The sequence below is a fragment of the Opisthocomus hoazin genome, chromosome 14 (assembly GCF_030867145.1).
Source record: "Opisthocomus hoazin isolate bOpiHoa1 chromosome 14, bOpiHoa1.hap1, whole genome shotgun sequence".
NCBI classification, from domain to species: Eukaryota; Metazoa; Chordata; class Aves; order Opisthocomiformes; family Opisthocomidae; genus Opisthocomus; species Opisthocomus hoazin.
In genome coordinates, this window is record NC_134427.1 from 23,400,992 (window position 1) to 23,426,064 (window position 25,073).

Genomic DNA, 25,073 nt, shown 5'->3' on the forward strand with positions numbered 1-25,073 from the left:
GGAAGCTCCAGCTGAACACGAGGAAGAACTTCTTCCCTCTGAGGGTGACGGAGCCCTGGCCCAGGCTGCCCAGGGAGGCTGTGGAGTCTCCTTCTCTGGAGATATTCCAGACCTGCCTGGATGCGGTGCTGTGCAGCCTGCTCTGGGTGACCCTGCTTGGGCAGGGGGTTGGGCTGGGTGACCACAGAGGTCCCTGCCAACCCCTGTTTGCTGGGATTCTGTGATTCTTTGCTGGATGAGCGTTCCACCTGCTGCGTTTCTGGTTGCTCTCGCTGCTGGTTTGGGCACTGTGGACTGCTAGGGTTGGCACGATTTGCATGAGCCGTGAAGAACCTTCACGATAACCCTGCTGTTTCGGGGTTTCAGCCAAAGGTGTTTTCCCTTCCATGCAAAGCAGCGCTGCCTGGTAGCACTTTGCAGTTTCCCTGCTCATCTTCGGTTGTAGCAGTTCCCCGGTCACCGCTCTTGTCGCGGTGCCTCAGCAGCCGTGGGACCGAGAGCAACAAGCTGGGCGTTGCTCAGCAGGGTTTCGTATTTGCTAACGCGATCGCTAACCTTTGGAAGCTGTGGGATGGCATGTAACGGGATGATTTACGTTCTTCTGCATTTTGCTTCCCCTCAGAGCAGAAGGAGCAGACAGTGCTTTGGACGTTTATCCCACGTCCTTATCAACGGGCGCGGTGGTACCAGCCGGCACCGCAGGTGCCTGCGCTGCTCCGCTGTCCTTGCAGACCACACATCCCTTTGGTTTCCTCCCAGCGCGAGGTCTGTTGCGACGAGGTGCGTCGTGATCCCTTAGCCCAGGTCAGGGGGAGTACACGGGCTTTTAATGGCTGCTGATGGAAACTTCTGGGCTGCTCATGGAAACTCCTGGGCTGCTGATGGAAACTCCTGGGCTGCGCGGGAGGGGATGGCACCCTCCCGTCGGGAGACACGCCGGCAGCCAAGCACGGCCAGCCAGCCCCAGGCTCTCTGCAGCCCGCCCTTCTGCCAGGGGCCGATAAAGACCACGTCCCCGCTTCGCCCATCGCCTTTCCTTCCCTCGCCTGGGCCGCAGGGGTGCCGGCGGGGCGATAACGCCCGAGGCGGGAGCGGAGCGCGGCGCCTGCGCCCGTGCTGATCGCGCTGGCCCCTCGCCCTCTGCAGCTGCTGCTCGCCTTGGCCGACCGCAAGCAGCCCCTCGGCCTTCCCGTCAGCCGTTGGCAGCTGCCACGGTCCTGTGCCACCCGCAAACCGCCCGAGGAGGAGGAGGAGGAAGAGGAGGCGGCAGTCGCAATAACGGCAGAGCATTTCGGTGGCCCCCCTGCCCCCAAGGCAGCCCCCCAGCAGCAGCAAGGGCTCCCTGCCTTGCTCGCAGAAGGCTGATGAGCATCCTCACCAGCTCGAAGACTGGGAGGGCTTTTTAGTGCCAGGGACCTTCCCTCCACCCCGACAAGGACGTTTTTTGTTCATCTGCATGTTGCCCTGGTGAGATCATATCTCCAGCTCACACAATGAGCTCTGTGTTTTGCAGCTGACAAAGAGCTGACGCACGTTCCATCCCTACAAAAGGCTGGAGGAGAGCCTGAAGTGCCTCAGATGCACTTCCCAAGTGCCACACGCAGGCTTTGTAATGAAGATGCTAAGAAGTTCCCTTTAAAAAGGCCTCTTTGTAGAACTCCAGCAGGCTGCAGCATGCTTCTGCCTCTGCTTTTCCACGTGGGATTTTGTAAACAGGGAAGATAACGCAGCGTAGCAACGTCGCTGGAGGCCCAGGGGGAAAACACGGGAGCCTTGAGTGTGTGCGTCTGCACGGGTCCCGTTCCTCTCCCTGTTCACGTAAGATCCCGTGAAACCTTCTGAAAATGCCTGCCCCTTACCGAAAGCGCTGGTTCCCATTTCCCACCAAACTTCCCAGCGGAGCAGCAGCAAACGGAGCAGGAGCCACAGCGCGTGTCCTCCTTCCCAACGCGCCTCGTCCCCTCTCCGTGGGTGCAGGGAGAGCCTGTCGGACCCAGCTGCACCGGGCGGGAAGCAGGTCCTTCCCACGCCTGTTTGGGTTTCCTTGGATAAAGGAAATCTTCCATCTGGGCAGAACAGCAGCGCTCGTTCCACAGCCGTTGTCCTTCTGCCCTGAAGACAGCCCCACGAGCTGCAGGTCAGCACAGGGTTCTCATTTCTCCACGAGAAGCCACAGCCGGTCCTTGCCCAAACCTCAGAGAGCAAGAGGATGTGAGTGAAAGCAGCCACACACGAGGCTAAATTTAGCAGCACAACCCTCCCATCTCCGACCATCCCATCTCAACCCTCCTCCGGGATCTCAGGCATTTCGCTAAGGGAAAGAAGACAGAGTCTCCTGCTCCTTCTCCGCTTCTAATTAGGCCTGTTGGTTAATGAGTGAGTGAAATACCAGTCGTGAGGACATCCCACCACAGAAATGACAGGATTTTTCACGGTCTCCATGTACCTGCTAACCTAGGAAGAGCACCACAAGGAGTTCATGTAGGACCTGAGGGCATTCAGGTAGCCAGCGTTCCACAGGTCAGCACGGCTTTGCAGCCTGCAGCAGCCACCCCGTCCCTGATAACGCAGGTTTTTAGCTGCACAGAAGCTAAATCACCCTAGACTTCCCTAGAACCTCATTTCCCGAGTTCCTTTTTTAGCCAGGCAGAAACCAGGGACGTGCAGCTGGCTCTTCTGGTGGTGGGGACATCCTGGGCTGGAGGTGTCCATTGCAGGGGTGAACGCAACAGACCTTGGCTGTTTTCTCTTCCATTGAGTTTTGGGGGTGGTTTTTTTCCTCTTCCCCTTCTTGGGGTTGGGGGCCTGGGCTGGGGGCAGCTTGGCCGGGTCCGGGGGAGCGTGATGGGTGTGCTGCGCTCATGGGCAGCTCGGCGGTGGAAATGGCTTCGCCCTTCCGAGGCTGCTCAGCTGCAGTCCCCGGAGCAGAGCTGGATGCGGCCAGGAGGCCGTGTCCCTCCAAAGGGACCTCAGCCTCAAACGCTCCAGCCCACCCCTGCATCAGAAGCCAGCTTCTTGCCAACACTGACCTCAGGCTGTTCCTAAAATAAACCTCATCTCCAAAGCATCCTGACCTCTTCTGCTCCCAGCCGAGGCTCTGATCACAAGGCAGTGAAAGCCCTTTGCCAAAAAATTGTCCTGCTGTCCACTTCCCCCCCAGTCCCTGGCCCTCACCCTTGCTCCGGAGCCTTGCAAAACCCAACAGGGAATGCAGCTCTGCAAACCATCTCTGAGCGGTGGTCCTCTTCACCCAACGCCCCGCAGCAGAGCGTGCTGGAGGCAGGCGCGTTGTTCTCCAGCTCTCCGTGCCCACCGCTTGGCACGGGGTCCGTTGCAGTCTCTGTCGTGAAGAAACTAAGGCAAAAGGTCTCTGAAAACAATTTGGAGAAGACCCAGCGAGCAGCAGTGAAAACGATCAAGAGCTTGCAAGGAGAGCCTGAAAAGCCTGGGAGCCTTCAGGCTGGGGAGGAAGGGCTGGGAAAGGGGGGGGGATGGGGGTTTTCAAAGTGATGAAGGTGGTGGGTAAAGCAGATATGGAGACTGCATTCACTCCACGAACAGCACGAGCGTCAGGGCCGCGCGAGGAGGTGATAAAATGGGTTAAACCTGAGAAGAGAACGTAGGCATCGGGGTGAACGTGTGGCTCCTGCTGTCCCAGGTGGCTGCTAAATACAAATGGACAACGTCACGGCTGGCAGCTGCAGAAATGAACACCGAAGGGACGAGGCAGGACTCTGCCTGCTGCCATCGTAACGCTGCAGCGCGCAGGAAGGGCTGCAGAAAGCGGCCAGGCTCTTTTTCCCTCACCCAGCAGATGCCAACAGTGCTTTTCACGGTGTCCCTCGCAGGCCCAGCCACCATGCCCAGCGCGGCCGTCCCCAGAGCACGTCGCTGCAGGAGGAGCCCATCCCTCGCGCTGGTGTGAAGGAGCCCGCAGGGCTTTACCATGTCAGCCCGGCTGCCGGCGGCCATCGCAGGCTGTGAGTACGAAATGGGGGACTTGGGTTGGCCGTGCACCTCCTCGGAGAGCACACGCTTGCGGCATTGCCGTGCGCTCCTTGCACCTCGCCGCGTTGGTAAAGGCGTGCGCCCCGGGGAGCCATCCCGGCCAGAGCCTCCTTCCTCCAGCGCGGTGGCAGCACCGTACCTGGGTGCCATGAGCAGCTCTCCTCCACTGCACGTATTGCTTCCCTGCAAGCCTCTTCTCTGTTCTCCGACCGTGGTGGACCCGCCGGTACTCTCCCCTGAGCCTGCCCTCCGTCATCTTTCCTCTTTGCTGAGATGAGCTTTCCTTTCTGTACCTGTTCCTCTATCTTGTTCCCTCTGCAGCAACCGGCATAACCTTTGACGCGTGCTAAAAGCGACGCCGGGATGACACTTCTGGCAGACCTGGGGGCTGAAGATACCAGACCTGACTTTCCGCTTGCTAAGTCCTTCTCTGCCAGCAGTGCCACGACAGGATGCTCACGCCCGGGCTTTGTGCAGCTGAGGGTACATCTCACCATCGCCCTTGCAGACTGACCCCACGCTAGCTTCATTTTCCCCTGGGGAAACCCTAAAACGTTTTCAAGACAAAGGCTCTTACATGAAAGCCTGTCGAGATGCCTTTTTGTGTCAAAAGCAGCACACCGGAGAGCTGCTGCATTACTCAGAGGTGTCAAGAAGTGTAACTACATGATGACTGAGCACCTTGCAGACACATAAGTCACTGGGCGGGAGCACCAGCTCTGCAGGGCTTAACCCCCTCTCGAGAGGGTGCCGAGGCTGAGGATGCCTTGCAGAAAGGTCAGCTCTCAGGCACTGGTTATTTAGCAGCCAGGGCTACACAGTCCCAGCAAAGCGCGTCTCAGAGCTTGTGTTCCAAGCAATGCTCGTTCTCACCGGTGCCGAGGGTGCAGCTTGAGATCAAGGGGTGAAGCCACACGCCTTACGGTCCCTGTCAGCAACTCCTGCTGTGCAGAAGACCCCCCAGAAGTCCAGATTCCCATCATTTTCATTCCAAAAGGCAAGGAATTGTCTTAACCAGCTAAGAAGCATTTAGATAACATGCCAACAAAAATTTGACAGTTTTTATCTGCACAAAGGAGGCAGGAGATCAGACGCGTGGCGTGTAGCACCTCAGGAAGGCAGCTGATAACTTGTGGGGAAAAAAAAAAAAAAAGAAGAAGAGGATTTACAAGGAGAATAAATTGCTCTTTGGCTTCTGCTTTAAAACTAACCCATGCTGCTCTGGCATCTCTCCTGTTTCCAGACCTGTTGCTGGTTTTGCAGGGGTGCTCTGCCGTGGTGGAAGTCACAGAAAGAAGAGCTGCAGCTGAAGGGTCCTCCGTGCTGATGCATGCGCCGGATATGAAGAACGTGAGCTTCACCGAGTGGGAATTCATACGAAACACCACCCCCGAAGTCATCCTGCAGTACTATGCAGACTTCCAGTCTCCAACCATTTACGCGTCTTACCAAGGCAGAGTGATTTTCTATCCAAAGAACGGCTCGATTCTCCTGCAGAGGTTACGAGAGGCAGACAGCGGCATCTATAAAGCAACAGTTGATCTGATCCAAGATAAAGCTAGGACAACTCTCCTTGAAGTTATCAGTAAGTCAAACGCATTAAGAGGATGGTTTCGTCAGGCAAAGATTCACCAGTCAGTGCAGCAGGCAGGTCCACAAGAGGGCAACCAGAATAGAGTCACAGAACCATAGCATATCTCGAGTTGGAAGGGACCCATAAGGACCATCAAGTCCAACTCCCTGCTCCTTGCAGGACTACCCAACACTAAACCATACGACCAAGAGTGACCGCCCACCCTCTCAGTGAAGAACCTTTTCCTAATGTCCAGCTTCCCCTGATGCAGCCTTGTTCCCTTTCCTCGTGTCCTATCGCTGGTCACCAGAGCAAGGAGATAAGCCCCTTCCCCCTCTGCTGACCCCCTTAAAGAAGTTGTAGACTATGATGAGGTCACCCCTCAGCGATGAGGTCACCCCTCAGCGATGAGGTCACCCCTCAGTGATGAGGTCACCCCTCAGCCTTCTGTTCTCTGGGCTGAACAAGCCAAGTGACCTCAGCTACTCCTCCTAAGTCTTGCCCTCGAGACCCTTCACCATCTTGGTAGGCCTCCTCTGGACACGGTCTAATGGTTTGATGCGCTTCATGTACCGAGGCACCCAAACTGCACCCAGGGCTCGAGGTGGGGCTGCACCAGTGCAGTGCACAGGGGGACAATCCCCTGCCCCAGCCGGCTGGCGATGCTGGGCTTGATGCACCCCAGGACACGGTTGGCCCCTTTGGCTGCCAGGGCACATGGGGACTCCTGTTCAACTGGCCATCAACCCAAACCCCCAGAGCTCTTTCCACGGAGCTGCTCTCCAGCCTCTCGTCTCCCAGTTCGTATGTCTAACCAGGATTGCCCCATCTCTGGTGGAGAATCTGGAACTTGCTCTTGTTGAATTTCATACAGCTGGTGATTGCCCAGCTCTCTGCTCTCTCCCCATCTCTCTGTAAGGCCTCGCTGCCCTCGAGGGAGTCCACAGCTCCTCCTAGTTTAGTATCATCAGCAAACTTACCTAATGTACATTCAATTCCTGCATCTAGATCATTTCTAGAAACATTAAAGAGCATTGGCCCTGAAATCGAGCCCTGGGGAACCCCACTGGTGACAGGCCACCAGCCTGATGTCACCCCAGTTACTGTCAGCCTCTGAGCCCGACCCACCAGCCAATTGCTCACCCAGTGTATTACGGACTTGTCTGGCTGGGTGCTGTGACGTCCATCACAGAAGGATGCTGTGAGCAACCATATCAAAAGCTTTGCTAAAATCAAAAAACCCCACATTTCCTGGCCTCCCTTGGTCAGCTAGATGGATGATCTTGTCATAAAAGGAAATTAAGTTAGTTGAGCAGGACTTTCCCCTGGGGAACCCGTGCTGGCTGTGACCAATGACTGCATTGTCTCTCAAGTGTTTTTCCATAACTCCCAGAATAACCTTCTCCATAATTTTACCAGGCACTGAAGTGAGACTGGCAGGCTCACTGCCAGGGTCTTCCTTCTTACCCTTCTGGAAAACTGGGACAACACTTGCCAGCTTCCAGTTGGCTGGGAGCTCTCGAGATTCCCAAGACCATCAAAAAATAATGGTGAGAGGTCCCATGATAACATCAGCCAGCTCTGGCAATACCCTGGGATGAATCCTGCTGGGCTTGCGAGCATCCAGCTAGAGCAACAAGTCTCAAACTAGACGGGGGTTTCTGGTTTCATCACTGCCTTGAAAGACACAGGCTGGAGATTCTGAAAGAGTCACTGGGAAATTCCAGAGGGTGTTTTGCAACTGAGTCTGGCTGTGGGTTGAGTTCCTGGTTGGGACATCAGGCTGCACGGTGCCTTCATCCTGGAGTGATAGAAATGGGGGACACCTTCTTGCCTTAACTTTTACCTAGTTGTTTTGTCGTGAACAGCCCCTCGCAGAAAGCGTATGGCATAAAATTCCATCAAGAGAAGGGATTTCTGCTCACGTTTCATGAGCAAAACAAACACCATGGTAATGATTTGAGGAACGAAAGGAGCTCCCCTGGGAGCTGGGGCCAGAAGCTCCTTGGTAGCAACCCCAGGACGAGCTGCTGCCTCACCGCTTGCCCTGCTGACCTCTTCAGTGCCAGATCCTGAGATCAGCTGGGTTTATGGATGCTTGCCACCGGAGGGTGGGTCTGCCCAGCAGATGTGGCTGATCCCCTCTGCCTCCCTGCAGCTGCTCCCCGCCTTGCAGACTCTTCCCTCACATCAGCATTGCCTTTCTCCATCTCTGGATTGCCCTGAAAAACAAACAGAAATGAGAGCTCATCTATTTTGAACTGCCCTTTCCTAGAGCTCAGCATCACTGCACGAGTACACTGCGTGTAGGACATCCAGTGATGAAGGATCTCAGGAGCATGTGGTTGCTACCAAGCGGAAGTCCACATGTAGTTAAGAGCAGCCCCGACCGGTGCGGGGACCCAGGCATCAGCTGAGGGACAGAGTCATCCCCCTTTCTGCACATGGCCGGGGTCTCCAGCACGCAAGGCTTGCTTCTCCATGCTTTGGCCCATGTGGGGTTGGACCGGTTTAAATGCAGGCAGCAGCAGAGTCCCACGTAGCTGCTCTTTGGCTGAACTTTGCGATGTCTTTGACCCCTCCCATACTTCCCCACGCCACAGCTGTGTGAGAAAAGCCCTCTCCTCTTGGGACACTTCATGGCAGGCAGCATCCGGGAAGTCCCTGTCACAGCTTCCCAGCGTAATCCCAGCACACAGCTCTTTCGGGTCAGTATCCCCAAGCCCAAGGTGCTGTGCCTGATCTCCAGGGGTTGGTACTGTCCATCCTAGGAGCAGCGTGGCAGTGGGGATGGGGACATCTGCTTTCAGCTTTGAACTTGATGGACGTTGCCCTGCTCCTGCAGTACCTTCTCTCCCTCCAAATCCACCTGGAGTGGAAATCAGACGGGAAGGACCTGCTCAATCCCCAAGGGGCTCGGTGTCCTTGCGTGTCGGCCAGCTTTCAGGGCCAAAGCAAGGTAGTACTCACGCTCCTGGGAGTGCTACCACGCTGTTCTCTGCTTTTCAGAGCCTGTGCCCCAGCCTGAGCTCCAGTGCAGTTCGAACCTGGCAGGCTTGCCCATCAAGCTGGTCTGCGCTGTGCCAGAGGGAACGGTGGCTTCCATCTCCTGGAAGAAGGATGGCCATCCTCTTCCCCCCGAAAAGTGCCATGGGCTCTCTGGAGACCTCACCGTGCTGCAGATAAGGAAGGGGGAGAAGTCGGACTGTGGCTCCTACTCCTGCAACGTCAGCAATGTGATAAGCTGGAAGGAGGCAGCCCTGAACCTGACGGTGACAGGTTAGCCTTGCCGAGCCCGGCGGTCGGTCGTGCCATCACAGGTCCACCCCACAGGCTGCAACGCTCCCTCATGGGCTCTTCCCCGAGCAAGGGAGACCCTGGTCTCATCCCTCGGGTTTTCCACCATTTTGCAGTCTCCTGGGATCGCCACTCTGTGTTTCGGGGTTGTCCCCAGCGCGGGGTTTCTGTCCTGCCATGCCTTGCAGGTCTCACACCCCCTCTACACCACGTGCAGAGGCTGGCCGTCGTCACGCTGATGCTCGCTGCCTTCTCCGCCACCAGCTTCATCGTCCTGCTCTGTCAGCTGAGGGACCACAAGTTCGGTGAGTGCCAGGACTGCACCCCAGCCCCCCAGACCAAACCCCTCTCTCTCCACCGTGGACGGGGCAGACAGCAGAAAGCCTCAGCCAAGCTCCTTACCCCAGTTGTCCTGATTCACTTCGGGAGCGGGAGGAAATGCGCTCAGCTCGTGCATTTCTTCCTTATGACTCTGTATCTTGCGTAGATCATAAAACTCCCGAGAAGGAGCTAATCCCACATGGCTTTGTGAGAGCTGGAGCCAAAAACATTGCAGTACCAAGTCATTCCTTGGGCATCCCTGGGAAGAAATAAAAAGTGTGGGACACGCAGGCTGCATGGGAAGAGCCTTCCCGTGTGGGTTTGGCCAAAGATCACGTCTCCTGGGTTTGGTGACCAAGCACACTGGTGTTTGGGTCACGGTACTGGATCCGTACCCAAGGAGCATATAGATTAATGTGGGTGCTTCAGCAGCAACACATGCATTGATAATCAGAAAACAAACCTAAAGACATAGCCAACAGCAAGTCCTCCCAGTCTTCGTAATCTGCTAGTGCGTTCTTCTACCCACCGGGAATCATCCCCAGAATAACGGCGACCATCTGGAGAGCAGAGGTGAAGCCCTACTGCTGGCAGGGAAGGCATCATTCTCCCACGTGTGTTTGTCTCTCTGCATTAACGCAGGGGACGTGCAGACTGTGGCGTCGGGTCTTGCCTTTAGGGGTAATCTCCCCAAGGAGCCCTCCACGCCTGGTGCTTGTGGCAAGAGCTTCTGCCATGTAGGCTTCCCCCCATGGAGCGGGTCTCCAGAGGAAACCCAGCACTTGTCAGGTCATTATCGGAGGCAAAAACTGGGGCAGAAGCATTGTAAAGTGCCTCACTAGGTGGAACTGGTGTCTGGTTCGGTGTGGGACAACCCCAAACCTGGCTGGCTTCTCCTGGTTCCTCCTGAAGCCAAAGCCTTGAAAGTTCACCAGGTTTTCTTTTTAGGGTTTCGAAACCTCAGGGATTCAATACTTTACCAAGAAAACCTGTGCTTGTTGTTTATCTTCCCTTTGCCGGCTGCACCCATCCTGTCTGCGTGGTACTGAGTACGTCTGCCTTTCTTCCCAGGAAAGGAAGCACAGAAACCTTTAAGTCTGTCCACCCATGGACTGCTGTGCATCTGCTCTCTCCTCCTGCTCGCCACCTCCATCATCTGGATGCAGGAAGAAGGTAGGATTCGTTGACCCTGATTTACCCTTGGTTGCTTCAGTGTCTCATCTTTCTTTAGAAAAGAAACCTTAAGAAACCAGACCTTAAGGAACCGAGGGCGACGGACACGAAGCTCAGCTGTTCCACAGCTGCTCCGTAGCCAGTTCTTCCTTGCCCCAGGCTCAGGCTGCCTACTCGTCTTGCCAGGGGAGCTCATCTGCTGCCTGCTGAGCTGCAAGCGGCCCTTTAGGCAAACAAGCCCAAGGAACCCCCCACCCCAAAACACGCGGGTCTTCTCCTCACTCTCTGTTGAAAGAAGGGTGCTGTACATTTATAGTAAATATTGCTTGCTACCAACTTCCAGGATAAAAACTGTCCTCAGCTGTAGGATGTGGTCCCTGGGCAGCAGCCGAGCCAGCGCAGCTTCCAGCCCCGTCCCCAGGCTGTGGGGACCCTCCAGACCCCGACTCCTGCCGCACAGCCCCGTGGCCCGGCGTGATGGAGCCTGCACCCCCTGGCCAGCTTGCCTTATTCCGAGACCGTTGCCTCCACCGGTTTCCATCTCACCTTCTGGTTTGCCTCGGCTCCCACAGGTCCTTCTGCTGCCTTCGTCTTGCTGGGGCTGTTCTTCTTTGCTGCGGCGATAGGAACTGCCCAGGCGGCAGCAGCAGCGGTGTGGACACCAGCAGCTCTCAGCCACTCCAGCACCAACACGTGTAAGCTGCTGTTTGTGATCTAAACCTCTGGTGGAAGTGGCCTGATGAGAGCCCAGCAGTGAACTCCTTGGGTTTCCACTCCCAGGAGGGAGCAGGGGCTCAGCACGCTGCTGGGCCACCCGTCCAGAGACCTTGCCCACCCTCCCACCAAAGCCCAGCTCCTCCGCGTGCCAGCCTGCGCTCCGTACGCGTTTTCCTCTCATCCGTCAGCAATTTTTCCTTCTCCCAGGGTACCCTGTCATCCGGAACTCTACAGCCCCCACCACACTGATCGTCAACTTGTTGTTCACCATCCTCTTGCTCCACAAGATCCAGCAGCTCCACGGTAAGAGGTGCCCTGAGTTTGCACAGCTCGTGCCCTTGCTCGCGTTCCTTCTGGGGAGCGGTGGGGTATCTGGGGGGGGGTTTGGCTTCACCGAGGGCAGGGAGAGTCCTTAGGTGGCTTTGCATGGCTGGTCCTGCAAGAACCCTTGCTGTAGCCAATGCAGTCGCTGCAGCTTCGCGCTGAGCGGGGAGGTCATAGCTCTTGGGTAGCAAAGCAAGGTTCGCCCCGGTGGCTCCATGATTTGAAACACAGGGATCCCCCCCGTCTCCGCCGCGTGGGGAGCCCCTGGATTAAATTCACGGCACCTGAACGTTCAAAGGGGGCTGCTGGTCAGAGAAGCTGCTGGCAGGTTGTCCCTTTCCCTTCGGCAGAGCGAGGCTGCTCGGAGGCCGTTGACGTGACGATGAGCTGCGTCCTCGCTGCTGCCGCAGTCTCCGTAACGCTACTGCTCCTCCACCTCCTCTGGTGTAAGTAGCCCCGCGGTTTCCATCCAGGACCCCCAACCAGCTGCTCAGCCACTGAGACCCCCCCAGCTCAGCCTCCCCTTGCAGCGGGTAGGGGCAAAGATGCTTTCAGTTAGGTAGAAAACAGACTTCTCTTTTCAAGAGCGGGACTGTCCAAATCCACCAAGCACACAGCTCTGGTGTCCACCCTTTTAGGAAAGCCACAGCAGGCTCTGGTCCCTGCCTGCGGTCCTCGCCAGCACCTCTGCTTTCTCCACGGATGCTCAAGGAAAGCAAGCTTCTCCTCCAGAGCATCCTACCATGGTCTTTCCTAGAGATAGCCATACCCTGGTCAAAAAAACTCAGCTTTGCGAGGAGAAAACTACCTGATAAACAGCCAGAAATAGGTCTGGGAACATCTTGTGACCCAGGAGAGCAGCTGACCAGTCACACCAGTGAAGTGCGGCCAGCAGAGTGAGGTCGGGTCGTTCATTTTCCATCCCTCCAGCTCCAGGGTGGGAGGGAAGAGATCAGGGAGGTGATTTCCACGCGTCTGCTGTGGCTTTCCAGCTTCTCCTTTCAAAGTTCCCGATTTCTGCGGTCTCACCACGTGAATCCCCTCGTTGCCGTGATTCGCAGTTGTATCTGGCCTCCCCCTGCATGGGCTCTGCGGTGGCCCAGGCTCAGGGGCTGGCTGGCTTCCCAAAATCCCTGGCTCAGCCTTCGGGATCACACGTAGCACCTCAAGGAACTGCTGAGGAGGAGGGTCAGCAGCGTGTTGAGGAGAGGACGCCCTCGGGGAGTGGACTGAAGGACTCCCCGGGGTGCACGGAGCGTTTCCAAGTCTGAAATACAGGAAATACGGCAGGGACTCCGTTCAGTTCTCCATAGGCAGAATTCCACTCTCCATGCTGCCTTCTCGCTTCCCCCCCCCCCAAAAGCGGGGCTCTCCTGGGTTTGGGGGCTCTGCCTGGTGAAGGGCTCCCACCTGCACCGCTCCCTGCAGCCGGCTCTTCTTCCCTGGCCCAAGGAGTGCAGGGTGCTGCCCGAGTTGCCGGGGCGTTGCTGGAAACCCAAGAATGACTTGGCCATCCCTTTACTTCCAGACCACAGGAATAAGCAGAAGAAGACCATGAAGATCCAGGACCCCACCCGGAGCGTACGACTGACAAGCACCTCGGTAACCAACTCCCTGCCATCAGCTGGCTCCCCGCTACTGCAAATCCTTATTACTTAATGATGAATATTTAATTCATAACCAATATTTACAAATATTTAATTCATGATAACAAGGGAGCGTCTGCCTGCCTTCCTGCAGAACGCTGTGGGCTTTGTCCTCACCCCGGGGGGCACGCAGCGAGCCGGCCGGTGCCGTAGTCCAGCTTGGTCCCGCGGGACCCCTGGGGTCACTGCCACATCCCAGGGAGCTTCCCTGGGTTTGGGGATGCCACGGACGATGCCAGCACTGCAGGGACGTGCTTGGCTGCCCGCAGCAGCGTCTCGGCGTCCCGAGTATATCAGTTCTCGGGGCTGCTGCAGTTGGAGCTGGGTAAAAACGTGCTCCGCTACTACACCTAACCCAAAACGTCTACAAATGAGGCAGAGGAAAACCGCAGGTCCTTTACCACACCGGCAGCACTACGTACGCACGGGTCCTCTATTCGCTTCGCTCTCTCCGTCTTCCGCCCTGCTCTGCCTCGGAGAAGCCTCCCTCCCTCCCTCGCTCCCTCCCACACCAGCACCGCGGGTGCTCAGCCTCGCCACAGCCCGACCAGACTCGCCCCAGCCCCACCTTCCTCTCCTGCCCCCTCATTTCAGAGATGCCAGAAGGATTTGGGGGTGATGGGGGGGGGGGGGCCCCACTTACGTCTCCTGCAGCTGGATGTCAGCACGGGGGGGGCCGATGCTGCACCCCTGCCTTTTGGAGCTGCAGCCTCCCCCCTGCCTTGGGGGGAATCACTGCCTCCCCCCAGGCCAGCTTCTGGGGGTGATGTGGTGCTCGTCCCAGGCCTGGGACAACCACCCTGGCTTGCTGTGGGACGCTTCACAGCGTGGCTGGGGAGTGCCCGGTGCCTTTCATGCCACCGAAGGACATGCTCCCTGTGTTTCCCGCAGGCGATGGAAGAAATCCAAGGACAGAGGCAGGAAGGGGAGTGAGAGTCGTCCCTCCGCTAGCCAGGGTCGCCGGCAGCCGGGGAAGAGCCCCGAGGAGCTGGGGAGCTGTCGTCAGCTGCAGCGGGGCGGCCACACGCTCTGCCCTTCACTAGCTTTCAGCAAAAACCTGGCCGAGACGTTGCCACCCAGGTCTCCACGCAATAGCTCCAGGTCCCAGACAACACTCCCCACCACCACCACCACCACCTCCCCTGCCCTCTGTTTGTAAAACCCAGGCTACGAGAAGAGAAGAGGAAGAGAAGAGGAAGAGAAGAGGAGCCATTGCTCTGGCTGCTGCCGGCCGTCACCCACGCAGGGGCGGCTCTTCCACGAGCCAGAAGCTGCACCAGACTCCAAGCTGGAAGCTGCCCGTCCTCACTAACGCCATCACCCCCCGTGCCTTCTGTGTTGGTACATTAAGGAGTCAACAGGGGAAAAGGAAACAACAAAAAAAAAAAGAGGAAAAACACCCCTTATGTTGCTTTTTTCTTTGCTTTGTTATAGCTGCTTTAATAAACTTTAATAAACTTCTTTCACCTGGATACTGCAGTGTACCCCTGTTTTGGTTCCTCAAGCAGAAGACGACCCCATCCTGTTCCCGACCCCGCTCACAGACTGGTTCCTGCCCGGCGAGCGCTGGGCCAGGTTTCACTGCCCGGGGGGGGTTCAGGGCTTCGCTGCCGCCTCGGCAGCTGCCTCTGCCCTCGGCTCCCCAGCCGGGCGCTGGCTGGCATCCAGCAGCGGGGAATGCTGTTCTGGGAAGAAGTTGCCTTCTCGCCCTGTGCTGGACCTGACTTTTCCTGGCTGCCGAGCACTGCGAGGCTGGGACGGGGCTCGAGGTGTCCCCCAGTGTCCCCAGGGAGCTGTCAGGCTGTGCTGGCAGCGATGCTGGGGATCGCAGCGGGCTCTCCCCACTGTGCTGGGACATCCCTCATCCCCACGTACGCAGACCGGGCTGGATTCTGGGTGTCCTGAAGAGGACATCCCTCTCCCTGGCTGGAAGTGGGGTGCAGGGGACTCCTTCCCACCGGCAGCGCAGCCCGGGCAGGGACGTGTACCCAGTAACGCTTGCTGGTCAGAGTGCAGCTGCAGGCAGCAAACTGGGAGCGGTTCGGGATCCTGCGGATCAAACCCGGGGTGCAGACCAGAGCCTTCCCCATTTTTTGCCCTCGCTGAGCCCAGACCAGACGGAGGAGGAGGCTGGGGAGAAGGAGGGTGGCAGGGCCAGGCTGGGCAGGGCGATCGCACCTTGGCAGGATCCGCTGTGGTCTTGGCTTGCTCGGGGACGGGGAAGGGCTGTGCCCTGGGGAAACGCTGGCAGCGGGGACTGCTGCCCCATAGCAAGGAGGAAAACATCCTCGCAGCCAGAGAGCATGGAGCTGGGAGCCTGCGAGTCGCTGCATCCTGTGGCAGGCACCAGGACCAGGGAGATGGCAAACCCAGGGAGCTCCAGCCAGAATATAACGAATTTCCTACACCGAGCTACAAACCCATGAAACAGCTCTCAGAGAGCTCCAGGCCCCCGGGGTACAGGGCCAGTGCTGTGTCCATCCTGTCCCAGCTCATTCCAGGTCACCCCATGAAAGAGCTTTTCTGCACAAAGGGGGAGGGACAAATAAATCGCAGCCCGGGTAGACAGGGGCGAAGGGAGGTGATGCCAAAGACCCGAAATCGCCGGTCCCCAACTGATGAGCCACCAAGAACTGGCAGGCACATCTCTGGAGAGGCCAAACCTGAAGCTTGCAGCTGATGAGAGGGGGGGAAGATGAGGATTTGGGATATTCGAGGGGGGATGTGGCACTGTGCAAAACTTATTAAGGGATAGGTGGGGCAGGGGTAGAGAGGAGGTGGGTAAAAGGGGCTGGCTGTGTGTAAGCATAAAGCCATAAAGGCATTAACAGGAAAAAACACTGACAGAAGTGCCTGCCAAAACGCTGGCAGCAGAAGACGTCTGCTGGCCCGGGCACTGCCAGCCCGGGGACCAGCAGCATCTTCGAGGAGTGCAGCTGGGTACCGAGACCCTGCGACAGCCCGAGATACCCCCGACAACCACAGAGCCAAGAAACAGCAACCACAAACTCAGCGTCTGCACAGGGGAGGACTCGTCACCAAAGGTGCAGACAGTCTGGGAAAGCAGGAACCGGCGACAGGTACTGGCTGCTTCAGCTGGAAGAAGAGAGAAATGGCCCGGGAAAGCAAAAACTGGTCCGAGAAAAACAGAAATCATCATCGTCCCTGGGCTGCTCCAGGTGCAACGGAAACCTCTGCTCCAAGAAGCGGTGTCTGACGCCCTCTCTTGTCGCTCCAGTATAAAAATTACTCCCTTTCCACCCAAAACAGAGCCTCCCCCTGCAAGAATTTCCCTACACGAGACGGGCCCCGCGCCAGGGGACCACAGAATGGGTTGGGTCGGAAGGGACTTTGTAGATCGCCCAGTTCCAACCCCCCCGCGGGCAAGGACCCCTGCCACCAGCCCAGGCTGCTCCGAGCCCTCGCCTGGCTCCGGGTTCCCTGACGCGGACCATCCGGGCATGGAGGCTTCATCCATCACCAACTGGCCTCGCTCCTGGGAGCGGGCTGACGAGCGCCGTGGTGGTAACATAGAATCACAGAATCATAGAAAGTTTTGGGTCGGAAGGGACCCCCAGAGGTCATCTAGTCCAACCCCCCCGCAGCGAGCAGGGACACTGCTAACTAGATCAGGGTGCTCAGAGCCCTGTCCAACCTGGGCTTGAATGTTTCCAGGGATGGGGCCTCCACCGCCTCTCTGGGCAACCTGTTCCAGTGTTTCACCACCCTCATTGTGAAGAATTTCTTCCTTATATCCAGCCTAAACCTACCCTGTTTTAGTTTAAAACCATTACCCCTCGTCCTGTCACTGCTGTCTCTACTAAACAGATTGTCCCCATCTTTCCTATCGGCTCCCTTTAAGTACTGAAAGGCTGCAGCCAGGTCTCCCCGCAGCCTTCTCCTCTCCAGGCTGAACAAGCCCAACTCTCTCAGCCTGTCCTCATAGGAGAGGTGCTCCAGCCCTCGGATCACTTTTGAAGCCCTCAAATAACACATCTATACGGGTGTTCGTATAGGAAATTAATCACAGATATACATACTTCTAACACCGATACGCAGATACACAGGCACTTGCTACTTTCGCTGCGGTAATTTTGGCCGTCGCTTGAAACGCTCACACCCCGCTGCCGTTCTGGGAGCAGTCCTGCGGTAACTGGGAACGCATGCCTGCTTCACCAGTGGTAACTGGTTTGCTCGGCCAACCCAAGCGCGGCTAAACGCTGCTGCTGCCGGGGACCAGCGCCGAGCCCGGTTTTGCCCATCCTGCTACAGCAAAATGATGGAGCTCCAGAGTCTTTCACTAACAGCTTTGCTAATCGGGCGTACAGCGCGTTCAGCTGCCAAGGCTTCCCGGGGAGGGGAAGAGACACGAGGGAGGGAGGGAGGGCACGAAGGCACGAGGACGAGATGGACACTGGCAGCGTCTCTTCCGCAGGTACATCCCAGTGCGTCTGCCGTGCTCCGGTACACAAACGCAGAGACCTGTTTACTCGGGGCACATTTAAACTCCGTGTGTTCTTCCCAGCTTTCCCAAAGCTCTTTTCCCCCGCCAGATGCAGCCGCCACATCGCACAAAGGCATCTCCGACCGCCTGGAGGAGGCTTTGCTGACTGCAAACACAGCCGCCACGCAGAAACCCCCGTACGAAGGCCACCCGATGAACCTCAGCGCTGAAAGCTTCCCAAAAGGCACCCAGAGGGCGAAGCCCAGCGACGTCCCCGACCCCTTCTCGCTCGGGTGCCATCTTCTTGCAGGTCCCGCTGTCCCCAGGGCTGCCGGCCGTGCCAGGGCGGCCGCCTGCCAGGTCCCGGTGACTCAGGGAACTGACGCAGGTTAAAAATATCCTCACCCGGCTTCAGAGCACAGCTGTCGGGTTGGGTTTAACCCCAGCTCAGCCCCGCAAGCCGCGACCGCCGTGGAGGGGGGATGGGGACACAGGAGCCCCACAGCAGGAGCAGCAGACCCCCCCGAGCGCAGAGCCGGGTGTCGGGGGCAAACCCAGCGTCTCCGAGCTCTGCCACCGGCTGCAAGCCACCGCCGGAGCCTGAAGCCCGCGCAGGGTCCGGCAGCGGGGAGCACGTCCCTCCGCTACCGCAGGCTTCAGAGACCCCCGAGGGGTTATTTCCCACCCCTGAAGATCACGACAATACCCACTGGGATAACGCACGCACTTTTATTAGCAGCAACAGACATTAAATAAAAAAATCCACAACATCTCCAAAATGCTCTACAACTCCCTGAAAAGTGCAGAAAAGTATTTTTTGTAAAACCTGTGGTTTCCCCTGTTTTACGCCTGCAAGTGCAGCGGGGAACCCGACAACCTGCACTGCAGCTGAAAACTGAGGTTGAAAACTAGTTTACTACACCCAAACCGCTCTGCTTGAAGGCTCTAACTGCAGCACGGAGCCCCGGGCTGAGGGCTGCACCGTGGGACACGACCCGAGCCTCTCCCGGGTGCGACTCCGCTCTCCGAAGAGGAGGGACAGCTCTGGGGAGAGGGGAACCCCCTGCTCGCAGGCCGGGAAAGCCCTGTGCTGCAGAAGCCGCTCTACACATGAGAGCCAAGCAACAGAAACGTCTGTCCTCCCCGCTCTCCGCGTGCCGACATCGACGAGGAGCGAGGACAGGCCCCCAAGCCCTCAGCTGCTCCGGGACAGGAGCGACCATCCCGTCGCTCTGCGGGGCACCCAAAACGCCCGCCCCGGCAGAGGTGCTGGGCACCGGCTCTGACAGGGTGCTGGACCCCCGTCAGAACTCAAGATGGGTGCAAACCCCCCGGCCTGAGGGTCGGCAAGGCACTTTGTGGGGTCCAGCACCTTCCTGGGAGAGCATCAAGTTTTCTCCAGGCTGAAGATGCCCATCGTGCCTCCAGGCCAAGCAATGGCCAACAATGTCCCCTCCACAAGCAAAGCCCAGCAGAGCTCCGCAGGAGCAGCACGGGGCAGGGAGGCAACGGGGCAGGGGCTGCAAGCGGGGCTGCCCTGGCCGTGCCAACCCAACCAAGCCCACCATCACCCACGCGAGCAGCAAGAGGGAAGGACAAGCTCCTCCGTCCCCTGCCACCTTCCACCGGCTCCACTCATCTCCCAGACACCACAGCAAAATCCCGCTCTTCTTCCTCCTCCCGAGGGCCAGCGCGAGCAGCAAGCCCAGGGCAGCAGCATCCGAGCTTCCCGGGCGAGTCTGGGAGGGCACAGTGAGGGGCTCGGGGGCTGCCACCGCGGCACTGCCCGGGGACAGGGGCTCACCCAGCCCACCCGCAAGCCCTAGCCCCACGCAGCCCCCCGAGGAGGCCAGGAGAGCTCAGGAGGTCTGGAGCTCAGCAGCAGCCGGGGGTCTCCGGGCACAGCCATGCCCACCTCGCCCCAGGGATGTGCAAGGGGCCCTGGGGAAGGGCAGGACGATGCAGGAACGGTCCGAGCCGGTGGTTTATGAAAAAACGTCTGCGAGGTTCAGCAGCTTGAGCAACCCAGAGGCGAGGCCAGAAGAGGCTGGGACAGCAGCAGACGGCCAGGGCACCCGGCACCAGCACCATCGGGGACAGCAGTAGGCGCGCAGCCGCTCAGGCTCTCCACCTGCAAGGAGAAGAGAGGTCTCCAGCCTGGCCATCTGCAGGGCGCGGGTCCCCCGTCTGCCGCTCACCCAGACCCCCGCTGGACCCTCGGGCAGCGGCAGGGTGTCCATGCCGGCGGCGGCAGTGCTGAGAATCCCAGAATCACAGAATGGTCGGGGTTGGCAGGGACCTCTGGGGGTCACCCAGCCCAACCCCCTGCCCAAGCAGGGTCACCCAGAGCAGGCTGCACAGCACCGCGGCCAGGCGGGGCTGGAATATCTCCAGAGAAGGAGACTCCCCAGCCTCCCTGGGCAGCCTGGGCCAGGGCTCCGTCACCCTCAGAGGGAAGAAGTTCTTCCTCATGTTCAGCTGGAGCTTCCTCTGCTTCAGTTTGTGCCCATTGCCCCTTGACCTGTCGCTGGGCACCCCTGGAAAGAGTCTGGCCCTGTCTTCCTGACCCCCACCCTGCAGATATTTAGAGGCATTTCTAAGGTCCCCTCTCAGCCTTCTCTTCTCCAGGCTGAACAAGCCCAGCTCCCTCAGCCTCTCCTCGTAGGAGAGATGCTCCAGTCCCCTCCTCATCCTCGTAGCCCTCCGCTGGGCTCTCTCCAGTAGCTCCTCATCTTTCTTGAACTGGACACAGCACTGCAGATGGGGCCTCCCCAGGGCAGAGCAGAGGGGGAGGAGAACCTCCCTCGCCCTGCTGGCCACACTCCTCTGAATGCATCCCAGGATCCCGTTAGCTTTCTTGGCAACCAGGGGTCGCTGCTGGCTCCTGGTCAACCTGTTGTCCACCAGGACATCCAGGTATCCTGGTCCAGAGGAGAAGCTCTGGACTGGCACTCTACTCCAAATTTCAGGAGCTACCTCAGCCAGTTTCTCCCTGGGGGGAGTTACCTGCGAGCTGGCTGCCCAAGGCAACCGACAGCGCTCTGATTTTCAACCGGCCGCAACGCGGGGTGGGGTTTCCCATCCTTGGAGAATCCCACCCTGGTCCTCACCCTCCAGGAAGCTTCAGACAAACAGCTTGAGGTTTTTGTGGTTGCGTAGAGTGAGCAAGCTCTGAGCAGGTTTTGAGAATCGCTCACTTCCCAGAAGCCTCTGGAGCCCTTTGGGGAATTCAGGAACAACCCACCCATTACGGAGCGCGTTTCGGAGCGGCTCTGCACACCCTCGGCATCTGACGCATCCCGGCTTACGCCCATCTGAGAAGCATTACCGGCAGCCAGATCCCCCTCTGAGCCCCAGACGTGCTCCGGAGAAGCTGAGCAATGCCCCTCCGGGTAAGATTCCGCTCTCCCAGAAAACACAGCGTGCGTTTTTGGCTGTTTGTGCAACGGGAGGAACTGGGACAGGACCACCAGCCCCCATCCCAGTACACCCGCCTTCAGAAAACGCGCAACGGGCACTAGAAAGCCAGCGCAGGGGGGGAGCAGGGGATGGAGCAAAGGGATGAGGGACCAGGAGGAGCTGCGAGGAGATAACCAGCGGCACCAGGCTCTGGGTGGGGGAAGCACGGACACTGCCAGAGCAAATCCCAGTGGGGACTAAACAGGGGGGGACAGCAAATCCTTTGAGCCCCGGAGCAGGGAAAGCAACCCCTTGGCTGCCTCTTACATCTGCAAGGAGAGGCTGGCGCAGGACCCCGAGCCCTCCCGCTTGTCCGGCTGACCCGGTTCCAGCCAAGGGTGAATTCTGGCTCGTAGCTACGGCCGGAGGAGCAAGAGAGGGGCTGGGGGCATCTTACCTACAGCCGCCGAGACACGGGCGGTCCCTGCTCCTGCACCAGACGAAGACACCTGGGGAGAAATGAGTCGACGTCGCTGTTAAAGGCCCTAGAGACCGTGTTCAGATGACAACGCTCGGCTGGGAAACCCGGGCTCCCCGAGGCAGGGTGGGCGCTCGGGGTCTGGAGGGAACCAGCCCGGCCCTCCCCTCGCCGCCCCGCAGGTACCGACCCGGGGACGACGAGAGCCGGAGCACGCCGATGAGCTCTGCCAGCACCTACCCAGCGCCCGGAGGCTTTTCACAGGAAAAGCCTGAAAACTTGGTGCAACAGCAAAACACGCTCGTAAATCACCTCGGGAGAGCCTCCTACTGCTCTGTTCAGCTGCCAGACCCTCTTCTCAAGTTCAGACTTGGGAGTTCCTCTGGGGTTTTTTTCCCCCCCGCCCCTGCTCCAAGTTTGCAGTTGGCAATCTGAGAATTAATATGCTCTCCAGCTCCAAAAAAGGAGGAAAAGCGAGCCCACGGAGTGAGGCAGCATGGGCAGAACCTGTCGGGGGGGGCTCGGAGCTCTCACCCCAGCAGGGATGTGCGACATCCCCCAGCGCCCATCGGACTCCGGGGGGGTTTGACCCCGATGAGGACAGTAAAGTCTAACCTCCCGCCTGCTCTGGGGTCTCAGGAGGGATTTTCACGACGACCTTCACTCCCACATCTGGGAGCAGGGAGCCGAGGGAATGCAACGGAGGACAAAAAACACCTCCTGGGATGGGGATGCCCTGCGCGGAACGACGGCAGCGACAAAGCCCCAGCGCCCGGCCGCAGGATGCCTGGGTGGGAAACCCAGGTCCCAGCGGGGCCGTGCCACACCGGCCAGCCCGGACCCTCCCAGCCCGTCCCTTTCAGCACCCAGCACCCCCCACCCAAAAGCCGGGGGGAAGAGCCAGCCCCAGCACTCACCCGCCAGCGAGCCGACGACAACGCACGCCAGGGCCACCGGCAGCACCACGTTCGCCGCGTCTGCGAAGGAGAGGATGCACGGCCCCTGCAGCCAGACCCAGCCGAGCCCCCCACCCACACCCTGCCCCTAACCCGGGCGGTCACGCTCGGCGCGGGGACACGGGTTTTTTGGGGGGCATTTCCCCCGTTTCTTTCGCAGGGCATTAGGAGGAAATCCCGAAATCCCCACTTACTCTGGACGTGGAGCAGGAAGGAGGTTTCGTTCTGGCTGACCTCGTTGCGGACCTCGCACGCGTAGTAGCCGCTGTCGTTCATCGTCGCTTTAACGATGCACAGGGTGCTGTTGTCCACAAACCGGATGTGGTCGCTGCCCAGCAGCAGCTCCCCGTTTTTCTTCCACCGGTACGAGTCCGCCTTCCCCTCCAGGACGTTGCAAACCAGCTTGGTGCTGCCTCCCGCCTTCACCGACGAGTTGCCCACGATTTCCGGCTCGGACAGCGGTTCTGGGACAGATGGGGGGGGACTGTCAGCATCCAGACCTGAGGCACCGTCCCCCGGCAGCGACTCGAGCCCCGCGGCCGCGGGCTCGCTCTCTCCCCGCTCACCCACGACGCGCAGCTGGAACCAGCCCGTGGCCTCCGACTCGGAGCGGAACCGGTAGAGCCGCCCGTCTCCCCGCCGCAGCGCGATCCGCAGCGAGAAATCTGTCTCGTTGAACCTGGTGCGGTTCTTGTAGGGCCGAGACGTGTTGGCGGGTCGGCCGAAAGCGTAGCTGACGACGGCCCCTTCCTCCCAGCCCGTTTTGTACTCCCAGGCGACGACCCGGCTGGCGTTCAGCCTCGGCGCCGTCAAGAGCACGGTGCAGCCCGCGGCCGAGACCAACTGCCCCGACGCCGGCCCCAGCGCCGCGGCGTAGCACGGGGAGAGCGTGCGGGCTGAGGAAGAGACGGGGTCTCACTCTGCGGCCGCCGGGCACCGAATTATCCCCAGCTTCATGTCGCCAGCAGAGCTGGGGACTGAATTATCCCCGGCTTCATGCCGCCAGCAGCGCCGGGGATCGAATGATTTCTGGCTTTTCGCAAACAGCAGCGCCAGGGGCTGAATTATTTCTGGCTTTTCACAAACAGTGGTGCCGGGGACTGAATAATTTCTGGCTTTTCGCTGCCAGCAGCGCCGGGGACCGAATTATTTCTTGGCTTTTCGCTGCCAGCAGCACTGGGGACCGAGTTATTTCTTGGCTTTTCGCTGCCAGCAGCGCTGGGGACCGAATAATTTCTGGCTTTTCACAAACAGCAGCACTGGGGACCGAATAATTTCTGGCTTTTCGCTGCCAGCAGCGCTAGGGACCGAATAATTTCTGGCTTTTCGCAAACAGCGGCGCTGGGGATTGAATTATTTCTTGGCTTTTCGCAAAAAGGGTGCCAGGGGCCGAATGATTTCTGGCTTCGCGCAGCGAGGCGGAGAAGCAGCGGGTCCCGGCGGCTGCGTGCCAGCTCCCTTGGGGTCCCTCGCCCGAACCCCGGGGTCTGGCTCGCCGGGGTGGGACTGGGCGGCGGGAGCCCTCGCCACGGACAGCGCTTTCCCGTCGGATCGCCGCCGGGAAAGCCCCCAGCCCCCTTCCCGACCCTCCCCGAAAAGCTTTCGGCCGGGGAAAAGACGGGGGTGAAGCAGTGCCCGCGCCTGGGACCCGCGAAAAGGAGCCAGGGAAAAGCCCCCGCGGCCCCCCCCAGCCCCGGGAGAGGGTCCAGCTCCTCCCAAGGCACCGCAACGCCCCGCAACGCCCCGCAACACGCGGTGCCAGCCCCAGGACCCCCGCACCCCGGTATTCCCCCCCCCGGTGCCAGAGACTTGCCTGTGACCCCCCCGCCGGCTGCCGAGCTGCCGGGGCAGCCGAGGAGGAGGAGGAGGAGGAGGAGGAAGGAGAGGAGGAGGAGGGGGGTGGGGGAGGGAGGCAACATCTGTGGGGCCGGGGCGGGGGCGGCTCCGGCGCGGAGCACCGGGGGTACGGGCCGGGGGGGGGTACCTGTGGCCCCCGGGGTGACCCTGACCCTGGGGGGGGGACGGGAGGGGCCGGGGGCTCGGCTTCTGCCCCCCCCAGCCCGGCCCGGCCCCGCTTCCAAACCTCTCTTCCTCGCCTCTTCCCCTCCTCTTCCTCCTCTGCTCCTCCTCGCTCTTCTTTTCCTCCCCTCTTCTCCTCCCCCCTCCTCCCCTCCTCTCTCATTCCCTACACTCCCCTTTCTTCTCTTCCCCTCCCCTCTCCTTCTTCTCCCTCCCCTCCCCTCCTCCCCTCCCCTCCTCTTCTCCCCGCCCTTCCTCCCCCCCCTCCTCCTCTCCCCTTCACTATCCTTCCCTCTCCCCTCCCCTCCCCTCCCCTCCCCCCGGGCGGGGGGCTGTGGGGACACTCCGAGGGCCCGGCTTCCCCACCGCTGTCCCCGTCTGGCTTGGGGCGCTTGGAAAAGCTGCGACCTGCGGCGCGGTGCCTGGAGCCCGGCGCATCTCCGAGCCCGGGTCACGAATCACAGAATCCCAGAACGGTTTGGGTTGGAAGGGACCTTAAAGCTCACCTGGTTCCAGCCCCCCTGCCAGGAGCAGGGACATCTCCCACCAGCCCAGGGTGCTCAGAGCTCCATCCAACCTGGCCTTGAACCCTGCCAGGGAGGGGGCAGCCACAGCTTCTCTGGGCAGCCTGGGCCAGGGTTTCACCACTCTCATGGGGAAGAATTTCCTCCTAATATCTAATCTAAATCTGCCCTCTTTTAGCTTAGAGCCGTTCCCC

General features: G+C 59.4%; 2 protein-coding genes across 2 annotated transcripts; one reads left to right on the forward strand and one right to left on the reverse strand.

Moving 5' to 3' along the window:
* The first annotated feature begins 3,050 nt into the window (after nucleotides 1–3,050).
* Nucleotides 3,051–14,531, forward strand: LOC142363085 (uncharacterized). The gene is made up of 11 exons (XM_075435216.1): nucleotides 3,051–3,366; nucleotides 3,849–3,980; nucleotides 5,272–5,593; nucleotides 8,591–8,860; nucleotides 9,067–9,183; nucleotides 10,271–10,372; nucleotides 10,945–11,067; nucleotides 11,297–11,392; nucleotides 11,764–11,859; nucleotides 12,942–13,015; nucleotides 13,951–14,531. The coding sequence occupies exons 3-11, from the start codon at nucleotides 5,335–5,337 to the stop codon at nucleotides 13,990–13,992; spliced, it is 1,179 nt and encodes a 392-aa protein (XP_075291331.1). The 5' UTR covers nucleotides 3,051–3,366; nucleotides 3,849–3,980; nucleotides 5,272–5,334; the 3' UTR covers nucleotides 13,993–14,531.
* A 3,682-nt stretch (nucleotides 14,532–18,213) lies between these two features.
* LOC142363100 (junctional adhesion molecule A-like) lies at nucleotides 18,214–24,504 on the reverse strand. The gene is made up of 6 exons (XM_075435389.1): nucleotides 24,150–24,504; nucleotides 22,903–23,232; nucleotides 22,531–22,800; nucleotides 22,298–22,357; nucleotides 21,360–21,411; nucleotides 18,214–19,634 (listed from the first exon to the last, which is right to left on the reverse strand). Exons 1-6 carry the CDS (start codon nucleotides 24,253–24,255, stop codon nucleotides 19,622–19,624), a joined length of 831 nt encoding a protein of 276 aa, XP_075291504.1. The 5' UTR covers nucleotides 24,256–24,504; the 3' UTR covers nucleotides 18,214–19,621.
* Between the last annotated feature and the right edge of the window lie 569 nt (nucleotides 24,505–25,073).